This window comes from the organism of the source record quoted next, unplaced genomic scaffold (genome assembly GCF_019419815.1).
Source record: "Pyrus x bretschneideri cultivar Hongxiangsu unplaced genomic scaffold, Pyrus_bretschneideri_v1 Contig39, whole genome shotgun sequence".
NCBI classification, from domain to species: Eukaryota; Viridiplantae; Streptophyta; class Magnoliopsida; order Rosales; family Rosaceae; genus Pyrus; species Pyrus x bretschneideri.
In genome coordinates, this window is record NW_025999712.1 from 3,127,587 (window position 1) to 3,139,767 (window position 12,181).

General features: G+C 36.0%; 2 protein-coding genes across 2 annotated transcripts; one reads left to right on the top strand and one right to left on the bottom strand.

Annotated features, from left to right (window-relative positions):
• Positions 1–1,900: 1,900 nt before the first annotated feature.
• Positions 1,901–5,173, top strand: LOC103964684 (laccase-2). The gene is made up of 6 exons (XM_009377641.2): positions 1,901–2,043; positions 2,202–2,353; positions 2,461–2,705; positions 2,966–3,094; positions 3,202–4,173; positions 4,619–5,173. Exons 1-6 carry the CDS (start codon positions 1,915–1,917, stop codon positions 4,747–4,749), a joined length of 1,758 nt encoding a protein of 585 aa, XP_009375916.2. The 5' UTR covers positions 1,901–1,914; the 3' UTR covers positions 4,750–5,173.
• A 3,564-nt stretch (positions 5,174–8,737) lies between these two features.
• LOC108868496 (small polypeptide DEVIL 13) lies at positions 8,738–9,387 on the bottom strand. Its single transcript, XM_018651764.2, has one exon. The coding sequence runs from the start codon at positions 9,210–9,212 to the stop codon at positions 8,919–8,921; it is 294 nt and encodes a 97-aa protein (XP_018507280.1). The 5' UTR covers positions 9,213–9,387; the 3' UTR covers positions 8,738–8,918.
• Between the last annotated feature and the right edge of the window lie 2,794 nt (positions 9,388–12,181).

The window sequence follows — 12,181 nt, forward strand, 5'->3', positions numbered from 1 at the left end:
CCTTCACATCCCCTCTCACTTGCATGATTTAGTCTTCCTCAAAACCCATTTCCTCGCCTACAATATCATCATTTCACAGCAGTCTGATCTCTTGGAGGTACACGTATGTGTTCACTTCCAATGCTGCAACAATTTGGTCTCCGTAGCTGAGTTGTTAATTCATTTTATTATACAAGTGACATCTTACGCTAAATTCATCTAAACTATGACAAGTGGAATTCAAACTCCAGTTTAGAGAGGGACGGAAATATATTGCTCTAGCCAACCTGGCTGAACCCTATCTCTTTTCCCCACTTTTTTGTAGGTGAAATTTTTTTGCTTGATGTATTGTAATTTTAGAGTAGCCTATAAGGAGTGTAGTTGGTGTATCAACAAATAAGGGGTAGGGTGAAAACCAATAACTTTTGTCCAAGAAGAAAAAGGATTTTCATTACGTTCCTTGGTATTTTTAAAGTTTAAGCCTGTGTTATGAGTTTGGTTATCTGGGGTAATCACAATTAAACCTATCAAGACTAACCTAATTCCAACGAAATTGTTATCATTTTTCTTCTTGCTTGAAAGATTGGTGGTGGATCAAATGTCGTCTTCTTTTGGAGGCTTTGATATTAATTTCTGTTTGGCTGGCAGGAGGGCCAACCCCAGGTGAGTCTTCATGAATTGATCCATATAATTGGTCGTAAAAATCATGACTTAAATTGTAATATTTCTAAGACACATAAGATTAATATATGTTGGATGATGTAACCGCCTCTGGCTTTTCTTGGTCACCAACTAATAAGTTTGATTTGTATACTCATATACTTTTACAAATTTACCACACGATTAATGTAGGGAATTGTTATTGGCACTCCAAATTTCTCATTCTACACTCCAAATTTTCTATATTTAGAAAGAAAAATACACTTGTGAGGAGTGTACAATGAGATTTTTGGTGTGCCAATAATATTTCCCTTAATGTATCTTGTGGCTTGTTAGTTTGAGAATGAGACACACTTTCACCTCTTGTGATTAGTGTGTATAGGCAATAAACGTGTAAAAATCAACATGTTAACTTTTTTGTTTTGATGGAAATAAAAGAGAATTAAGCAAGATCAGCTCTTTGTTAATGGTCGTGTGTGAGAAACAAACTTTTTCCTGAAAGAAAAAAAACGATTCCACCCTAAAACCTCCTGCCAGTGGGTGTACCAAATTTTATTAATAAGAAGAAGAAAAGGAAAAATAGACGAGATACAAACAGGGAGACTAGACGGAAACCCACACAACAAATAAATCAACAAAAACAATAAGTGGGGCATTTTACCATTTACTTTCTGCAATATCTGTCCGTAAATATCTCTCCGTCTTGTTCAATCATTTCATAAAAACATAGATAAGTGATATATGTAGAGATTGAGAATATATGTCCCAAGAAATTAAAATTAGGAATTTGTGTGTGTGGTTATATTTTTGTATACAAAGGTTACAAACCCGCACATACCACATTTGTAACTACATAATTAAACCACATTTGTAACTACATAATTAATGGCTTTTGGAGAAGCTAAGCATGCACCAAACGGCTTTTGTGAAAAGCAATAAAAAGAAGCATCCGTAATTAGCTTCTATTGGGGATAATGACGGACAAAATCTGGTGATGATTAATAATAATTTTGACTGAGAGGCCAGACAAATAATAAGTGATTCTTTTGGCACAAATAATAGTAAATAAATTACTTGGATGGTACTCTACAGTGGTAATTACTAATTAGATGGGTCCAGAATTTCGATAAGTTCAGTTGGTAAAGTCTCTCTTCGTTGCCAAAATCTGTAACATCCCATTACCTAATTGACCAAACACGCCTTTTCATTTGTATATAAACACACTCTCACAGAGTCACGGGCCAAGCTTCTTAGACCACTGCAGAGCTAGCTCAAATGGGGTCTGCGATTCCTTTGTCAGCAACATTTCTAGTGGCTTTTCTTCTTGCTCTCATCTCTCTGTGTGCCTCTCCTGAGTTTGCCATTGCTGCAGCTGGCGGTGTTACAAGGCAATACAAATTTGATGTACGTACGATAAATGCATTGACTGTGAATTTGAATTATTAATCGTTTAGTTTTTTTTGGCAAAATATGTGGTCCGGATTCATAGTCTGACATCATAATTGTTGCAGTTTATAAGTAAATTACATACCATGCTCTATAACATTCTAACTTTTGTGCAGATAAAGTTGAAAAATGTGACTAGGCTGTGCACCACAAAGAGCATTGTGACAGTGAATGGCAAGTTTCCTGGACCCCGAATTATTGCCAGAGAAGGAGACAGGGTTTTGGTTAAAGTGGTCAATCATGTTCCAAACAACATTACCCTCCATTGGTATGAAACAACTTATAGCTAATCAAGTTCTACTTAATTAAAATCCAACATTTTTTTTCTTCCTTTTTTAACTTTTTTTTGGTGGATTAATGAAAATGTGAACATAGGCATGGCATCCGACAATTGCAGAGTGGATGGGCAGATGGGCCATCATATGTCACTCAGTGCCCTATTCAAACAAACCAAAGTTATGTGTACAACTTCACCATCATTGGCCAAAGGGGAACTCTCTTCTGGCATGCTCACATCTCATGGCTAAGAGCTACTGTCTATGGACCCCTCATCATCCTCCCTAAGCGCCACGCTCCCTACCCTTTTCCCAAACCCCACAAAGAAGTTCCCGTCATTTTCGGTAACTAAACTCACCAAATTATAGAGAACCATTAATTAAACAAGCATTTCTCAGATATTGTAGATTTTTGGATAACATATTATGTGGTCAAATTGTAAAGTTGTCATCACATATTAAATTAAAAATCCATTTCTCATAGTTCAGACTTGATTGTCTAACAACATAACGTATTAAACTGCAACTATGATGTAACATGTAACTTTTATGCGTATACCACAACTAACATGCTAAACTTTTCATATATGTTTAAATAACTACAGGTGAGTGGTGGAATGTTGATCCGGAGGCTGTAATTAGTCAGGCTCTACAGACCGGAAATGGTCCTAATGTCTCTAATGCATATACGATTAACGGACTTCCAGGGCCATTGTACAATTGTTCCAAAAAGGGTATGTACACATTGATCATGTGAACATATTTTTTTTTGCCATGAAACATATACAATCTTATCCCAAAAAATTTAGTTCTAATTTGTCTTTATTGTTGTGTTTTTCAGACACTTTCAGGCTAAAGGTGAAGCCAGGAAAGACATACCTCTTGCGTTTGATCAACGCCGCACTCAATGATGAACTGTTTTTTAGCATAGCAAACCACAGTATAACAGTAGTTGAAGCAGATGCTGTGTATGTCAAACCCTTCAAGACCAATATCTTACTCATCACACCAGGGCAAACCACAAACGTGCTTCTCAAGGCAAAACCTCACTACCCTAATGCCACTTTCCTAATGTTAGCTAGACCCTACTTTACAGGCAGGGGTACTTTTGACAATTCAACTGTTGCTGGAATTCTTGAGTACAAAAAACCCTCAAATTCTTCATCCTCCACATCACTGAAAAGCCATCCACTTTTTAGGCCAATCCTTCCCCAAATCAATGCTACTTCATTTGTTGCAAATTTTACCAGTAAACTCAGGAGTTTGGCCAATTCTAGATTTCCAGCCAATGTGCCCAAAACTGTTGAAAGACGCTTCTTTTTCACTGTAGGGCTTGGAACCAACCCATGCCCTAAAAACCAAACATGCCAAGGGCCTACTAACACCACCAAATTTGCAGCTTCTATGAACAACATCTCATTTGCTCTTCCTTCAGTAGCAATGCTTCAATCTCATTTCTTTGCTCAATCCAACAGTGTTTACTCCACCGATTTCCCTATTATTCCTCCCAAACCGTTCAATTATACAGGCACTCCACCTAACAACACCAATGTTAATAATGGGACAAAGGTGGTGGTGTTGAAGTTCAATACTAGTGTGGAATTGGTGATGCAGGGCACTAGCATTTTGGGTGCTGAGAGCCACCCTCTTCACCTTCATGGCTTCAACTTCTTTGTTGTTGGACAAGGTTTTGGAAACTTTGACCCTAACAAAGACCCGTCCAACTTCAACCTTGTTGATCCTGTTGAAAGGAACTCCGTTGGAGTACCCTCCGGGGGTTGGGTGGCTATCCGATTTCTTGCAGACAACCCAGGTAATTGTTTGTTTGTTTTGAACATAGGTGTCACACCCCAACTTGGGCTGGGGTGCGAATTCATATCCATCTTGAATTTAGGCATGACAACAAACTTAATATCTTCATAAGATATAATTAGTAAAGCGTCCTTTGGGAAAAGAAAAAAAGAAAAGAAAAAAAAAGAATTAATGTTGGGGCCATTGATCGGCTGGCACGATTTACTAAATCAACAAGTATGTTATTGATATTTAGTTAACGTTTTGTTGATGTTACAAAATATCAACATGATCTCGACAAAAAATCGACAATGCATCATGTGTCTTAAGATGGTATCCGATACAAAACGTATTGGCAATGCATCAAATGTTATAGATTCGTATACGCATGCGGTACCAAAACAATTTTTTCCTTTTATTTTGATGTCCATTAACTAAAACATTGCTTTTTATAACTGAAATTGCAGGCGTTTGGCTCATGCACTGCCACTTTGATGTCCACTTGAGCTGGGGTCTGAGGATGGCTTGGGTAGTCCAGGATGGGAAGCTCCCTAATCAGAAGCTGCCTCCTCCACCGTCCGATCTTCCCAAGTGTTGACCATTCACTCTTTTTTTGAGCGACTGAGGCACCTTTATATATATATATATATTTTTTTTTTTTGTAGCTTCAATTTTTTGTTTTGATTCCCTCCCTTAAGAGTAGCCAAAGGCTTGCAACATTAGCACCCTCTATTGAAAGTGGAAAGGAAATTGTGGAGGTTTTATGTTATAGCCGGATTCTCCATGCTATTGTTGAGAAATAAATAATATGATGTCCAATAATGCAATTTAACAATCAAAATTCAACAATTCTACTGTCGAACAATTTAGAAAAAAATGTTCATAAAGTCATATGTGTTCGTTTGATAAATAGTTTTTTCGATTCTTTAAATTTATTGTGAGATCTTGCCCTCCAGGCCTTATCCATGAGTGAGCTTATTTTTCACGGTTTGGCAAATGCGTTTCAAATATGTAGAAACGCAAGAAATTGGGAGAGACTGTTCTCTGGTCAAGGTACTATAATTTGGTATGATAGCCGCTACTCTTTACTTTCTCATATAACCCGGTTGAATTTTCATTTCATGTGAATGTGAATCAAAATTTCAAGAAGAGTTGGTGTAATTTTTCAAACCTGAGAGGATTTTGTGAAAACATGATAAATTTGAGAGAGTATAGGTGTAATTAATCCTTATTTTAATGGAAAACATTCGTGTTTCATGTCGACAGAAATAAGTGAAAAACTGTATCCATTTCAACTAGTTTGCACCACATTTAGGGCTGGTTTGGTATTGCTGTGCTTTGAAAAAAAGCTGCTTCTGCTGTGCTGTGAGAATAAGCAGTTGTGAAATAAAGCAGCAGAGTGTTTGGTAAACTTTTTTGTAAAAGTGCTTTTGAAAATAAAAAGTAGTATTATAGTGTTTGGTAAACTTTTATGTAAAACAGATGTGAAAAAAGCCGGTTTTTCAAAGCTGGGTTTTGCACCTTCTTGTTTTTGGCTTTTTTTTTCACCAAAAACTGTGAAAAAAAGTTGAAGCTGAATGTTTACCAAACACAAAAACAGCTCCTAGTTTTTTTTGATACCAGTTTTTTTCAGAATCACTTTAGTACCAAACCAGGCCTTATTATCTATATCACTAAGTACTGAAATATAAGAGGACGTACCATATACAAATTTGAATAATTGTTAGATTAAAGTTTAATAATTGAAGAAGTTGTCTTATATATTATCAAATCTCATGTAGATTTCTTTATTATTTAGGACTGTAAATCGGCTCAATGTTTGGCTCGTTAAGAAACAAACCAAACCTGAAAATTGGTAATGTTTGTTTGTAAAGCTCATGAGCAACTCTTTCTATTATTTTTTTTTTCTTTTTTTTTCACAGGACAACTCGGGTTAGATTCTATACAAGAAGTTTGTTTGGAACGAAATATCATGTTTAAGATTTTTCTTTTGAAAAATTATGTTTACCTTTTTCTTTTTTTTTTCTAGTTTAGAGACTATCTTCAATTTGAATTTTTTTTGAGACGGAAATTGAATATTATGTCCCCGTCCTTATTTTGTCTATAAAGAAATTACTACGGGCTTAATCACTTAGCCTCCCATTGGGTTCCAATAATTAGAAAAGAAAAAAAAAAAATTTATGCGACAATCTTAAAGTATCACGCTTGAAAATTTAATGTGATATTGTTTAATTTTTTTTTATATCTTCTATTATTAAAATTTATCGAAAAAATGTACTTCCAAGCTATGAATTTTCATTACAAGATTGGCCTAACTTCTTAGAGTAAAAATGACACACCCCGATCGAGATCAGGGCATGCTGGCCGTCACTTGAGAGTGACGTAACCATGTGCACAGTGCGGAAGCTAAGAATAATAATAAAAGTACGAATAAATAAAAACCAAGCTATACACTAAGTAGACAACATACAAGTGCAAGCGTAAGTGTGAAAAACAATATTCAGAGCACGGAAGACCTATTGCAGTCCGGGAGAAGAAACACTAAATAAACACACCCAGAGGTGGTCTTACTCTGATGATAATCTGTAAGATATGTCGTGAATCCCTCGAGCCACCAACAGAGCTATCCAACCTAGAACTTGGAGGGGCGCAAAACAGAAAGTGTGAGTGGGCAAAAACAAGGCTTTTCAAAATCATTTCAATAACAAATGTTCTAACCCCTCGCCGTAAAACCTGTATAGTTTCCCAGAAAATAGAATATGCACATATATATATATAAATCATGCTCAGAAATATGCCATGTCGAATGCCTCTAAATAAAATGCAAGTACTCAGGTAATGTCAGCCAATGTCATGTAATCTGTCAGTCGGAGTCACCTAACGTGACCTGTACGGCTGAATCTAAAGCTCAAATCCCTAACTCACTAACTATACCTGCACACGAGTCGGAACCATCTAAAGTGGTCTGTACGACAGGACTAGGTGTAAATAAATACGCTCAAGTGCTACGATCACGTGAAGATTGGGCGAATAATCGTGAGTCACCTACGAGTCGGAACCACCTATAGTGGTCTGTACGACAGGATTGTGCACCTAACTTGGATCCAAGATGAGCGTGTGGTGCGGGAGGTGAACATCATGTGAAGGACTGTGCCCTACTCTGGGCGGGAGCACTAACACCGGGGGTGCAGGTTATGAGCTCTCTATGCATCTCATATCACTACTAATCACAAACATAAACCATAACTTACCTGGCACTTACCTGTGCGTCCGCAGCACCAATCATACGTATATGCAACTAATAATGCATAATTAAATGGGCAAACATAATGCATGGCATATCAAACATATAAACTCTTCATTTCACTTTCTGGGAAAAACACAAGTATATAGGTATATACGGAAAACCAAAAGCCCACTCACCGGTATGTAGAAGGGTTGTAACCCCCTTGCCTCGAGTGACTGCGCTCGTCCTCGGGATAGGACTCACCACTTTCAAGCACTAAAACCAATGGAATCTCACTGGAAAAACTCCACCAAATCCGGCCAAACCTGCAACTCACGATCCCGACGTCCAAAACCTTCAAACGAACCACCCCGAACTTTCTAGGGACCTCACCAAGCTTCCTACAAGCCTGAAATGGGTATGGTTGAACTCCTAAGAACCTCACGAGCACAACTATAAAGTTTGCTTCCTCGATCTACCACGTTTTCGAGTGATTGGGTTCTTGTCTGTACATAAGCAAAAGAAGAGGAAGAGAGAGACAGGGATACGGGATAGAGAGGGTCAATGGGAGAGGGTGATGGGAATGAAGATGGATGTGTGGCTGAGATGCAACCAACCAAGAACCCAAAACAACCACACAAACAACAATTATCCACTAGGGGCAAAACCGTCATTTCACGGTACGAAAAACCCAGAACGGGCTGTCACAAAAAAGCTAAAAATAACTTTAATTCCGTATCGAGCTTGAAATTTTTAAGCTCACTACTTAACCTCGACTCATATATGAAACAAGCTAAACCAAGCTTAAAAAAACCATCCAAAAGCTTAAAAAACTATCCAAGAACGAGGTGATATTTAGTTTGACTCAACTCTATCAACACGTACGTGATACGACACAATTACAAAACACTTTGAGATTAGTGTACGGAAATACATGGGATAGAAGCCACACTAGCTCCTTGATTTCAAACAAAGTACTTCTAAAAATAATTTTTACTCATTTTTTTTCGTCAAAGCAAGAAAAGGTGTGGCTTGCATTTCCAAGGACGATAGCAGTTACTTCTATGTCTTATTATATTGGCAGCTCCCCAACAGCCAAGGGGAATCTTTCTCTCATAAAAAATTTAAAATAAAATAAAATGATGAAAAGCAGAAATTTTATAAAATTCAAATTAAAAACAAAACTAAAATTATGGATGTTGGCCTTCATGAAATTTGATTACAATATCGTCATGGTAATTGTAGAACTTGAACACTGGGCATGTATTTGATAATATGATAATCTCTTCCTACAATGTACATACGGAAGCACTTGTAACTCATCTCAATTGTAATTACAAAGGACAAATAGAAAAATTATAAATAAAAACTCCTACAGAAGTTTGTGTATTGCCGATCTCCTCTTGATCGGATGGGAGAAAATTTGATACATATATGAGTTTGAAGTTACAAAGCCGACCCATCTCACAGGAAGGTGATATATGAAGAAAAGATGAGTAATTATGGAGCTTAATTTCTAGCATTAACTTAATTAAAAGTTATTAATCACCACGCCAACAAACAAGCATAGCAACACATCTTCTCATGATGTAGAATCTAGCCTTCTGTTCCTTGGCAAGGCTACTACACTTGCGGCTAATGGAAGAGCTCTTTTGTGAGAAGCTTCTTGGAAGAGGACACTTGGAGCTAGAGGCATTGCTTTTTTGTGAATAGCTTCTCAGCAAGGAAGATGTGCTTCTGGTTGATGAACTTCTTGTGAAGGCAAACTTGGAAGAAGAACTTGATGATGAAGTGCCTTCGTGCTTGTTCTTTGGTAGCTTCCACTTCTCATCCATAATGTGTAAGTTTAATGCTCAAATTTTGTGAGGTTGATCTCTTCGATCTCTTCTGGCTTCTGGCCGCTGGTACTCAACTTGTTTGCTTTATGTCAATGTATGTGTATAGAGAGAGAGAGAGAGAGAGAGAGAGAGAGAGAGATGTGAGTACATGGCCCTGTGGGTCGGTGGGAACAGTGCGGTATTGGTGTTATTATATACAGCGTTGTAGGGAGTGTGTTGGCAGATGGTATCATGGTAGTGTTGTTTTGAGGGTGCTTACGTATAGCGATCACATTACTAACCACATATGTTATACAAGTAGAACTTCATGGAGGATTTACTTTTATAAAAACGGAAATACGACTCACAAAATTTTTCACAACATTAACAAATTCATAACATTTTTATTTATTGAATGCTCCCACATATCATGATTTGGAAATATTTAAGAGCTCGAATGTGAATCAATTAGCTAGTTTCGTGTGAATTGAGATTCAAAATCAAATATTTGCTTGAACAATATGGTGTGACGTATAAGAATGGTAAAAGAAAAAAAACAAAAAAAATCTCATAATCACTATTATGGTAAAACTTTAACTTTCTTTTATTTCGTAAATGTTCGTACAATTAATTCTATTGGTGCATCGTGTGGATGATCATTTTTCTTGATTAGTGTCAGATGGCTCTATGTCATTGACCTATTGGTTGTTTTCCTTGTAGACTCGTGGTCTTTTTCCCATTGCATCACCTCTAAATTCTTGAGGAGGAGATCCTCTCTCTTTTCTTTTATTTTTATTTTTCTTGAGATGCTATACTATTGTACGGGGCTCCAACATTAAAGTATATTGGGATCACGCACACCACTCCAAAGCTCTGAGCAAGAGATAAAAAAGTAAGAGAGCAGGGACCCAGGTCATTGGACAATTCTTACTTCTGTTCGTATCTGCAGATCGATTTTGAAAACTCAAATGTTTTTTTTTTACTCTTTCCAGTATTATTACAGTGCCCATCTGGCTTACATCCCCACTGGGACCTCAGAAGTAAAATTGCACCTTGTTACCAAAATACCAAGTAACATTGGTTAAAAATAATTCAGATAAAAGTTTGGCGAAGTGTTCTTGAATTCTTTTACTGTTTAAGGGGTGCAAATAATCTTTTGCCATGCATGCACTTTACTGTTTTACCCATGCATGCATGTTCATGTCTGCCAACAACTGATTGCAAATTAAACACAATCTTTTATCCTTCCTATTCTTCTTCTCTACGATCAGCGTTCTCTATCGTTTCTTTTTTTACGGCTGTGGAAAGGAAGAGCATCAAGCCAGCTAGGGCACTAATTATCTAATTAATTTTAAGATACTTTCTATGTAATTTCAAACCTTTGTACTAAGATAATCTTGACGGTCTAACTATACCAGTAAAGGTGCTACTATATATATATACATGGGGAATTATATATAATAAGTGTAGCATATATACGAGTTTATATAATATGCATGTAAGAGGTTAGAATTCTCATGCATATGCACGGTGCACCCATTTGGATCAGCAGTCAGAGAGTTTGAAATCTCTAAGCAATATTTTAACTAATTTCAAGTAAAAATTAGTTAAAATATTCAGTATTGTGACTTTGGTGCTGATCCCTGCATGTGCATGATGAAAATGATTTATGTTATACGCTTCTTAAGATTAATTTTACACTCTCTCCTAATATATTGATGTAACCTGCAAGAAGGACACTAGAAAGGAAAATAAATTTGGAACCCTAGCTCATGATTTGACCATTTCATAACTTCTAGTAGCGTTTCTTATTCTTTTACTTCTGGCGAAGAAAAATGTTCTCTTAATTAGCAGACAAGTTAGATGGTTAAAAGTTAAAACTATTGACATGAATGTTGATAAACATAACTTCACAATTGTATAACAAGAAAACCTTAATCTTTCACTCAATTACTACAATATATGACCTAACTACAACAAAGAAAGAAGGAGATGAGAGAACCTTATGACTGGGAATGTAATTAGACATATTAATCGTGTTCTACTAGAAGATATTTGACCAGTCAAGGTCTATTATTCTAAACTTGTTTGGTTCTTCCTTATTTTCTGTACTGCAATTTCAATTTAATTTGCTGGAAGAAAGTAGATTTAAATAAAAATATTACAATTAAAGCTTTTCTCTGAAGAAAAAAACTATTTCCATGTGCCCTTAACAGAACATTTGAGACATTGTTAAAGAATATTTGACCACAAGCCATGAATCAATTTCAAACTTAATAAAATTAGTAGAAGTACAAATGAACTTAAGCAAGTCCTTCAAGACAGAGGTAAATAAACAGGTGCATGTGCTTTTGACACAGGCGGTGCCTTGTGGGTCTTTACAATATTCTAAAGATTTTTCTTTAAAGAATCAAGGTAAATGTTTCATAGAAAATAATCGAGGTATATATGAGTCTTTGGTGATTTAACTTTTAGTTAACCAAGTTTAACCATCTCCTATTTAGAGGTAGGATTTTACACTTTAGTATTTAGTATTTTGATGAGTTTATGTTAAGCCAAATAGTGAAGTCAAAATTTTAATACAAAGCATGATATCGATGCAGAAAATATTAGCAGAAGATCTGAATTATTTTCTAATTTAGATCAATGAATCAAGTCTAATTTAGATCAATGAATCAAGACCATTAAGTTTCATGGCCATGATTATAATTAAAATGTTTAACGAAGAATTGGTGACAATTTGATTGGTAAAACAAATTTTGGTGATGGTCAAAATAAAGTCATGGTATGTTATGGTTGGTATACATTATGCACATTTTAACTCTTCTAGGGTTTTTTTCTTTCCTTCATCTATTTATGTGTTGTATATAAGGAAAATATTTTTTTTTTCCTTTTGAAGTTAGAAACATATCGGTAATAAAATAAAACGACAAACATCATCAATTAGAAATACAATTTTCACAATTACAGATTGAAAAATAAACTTT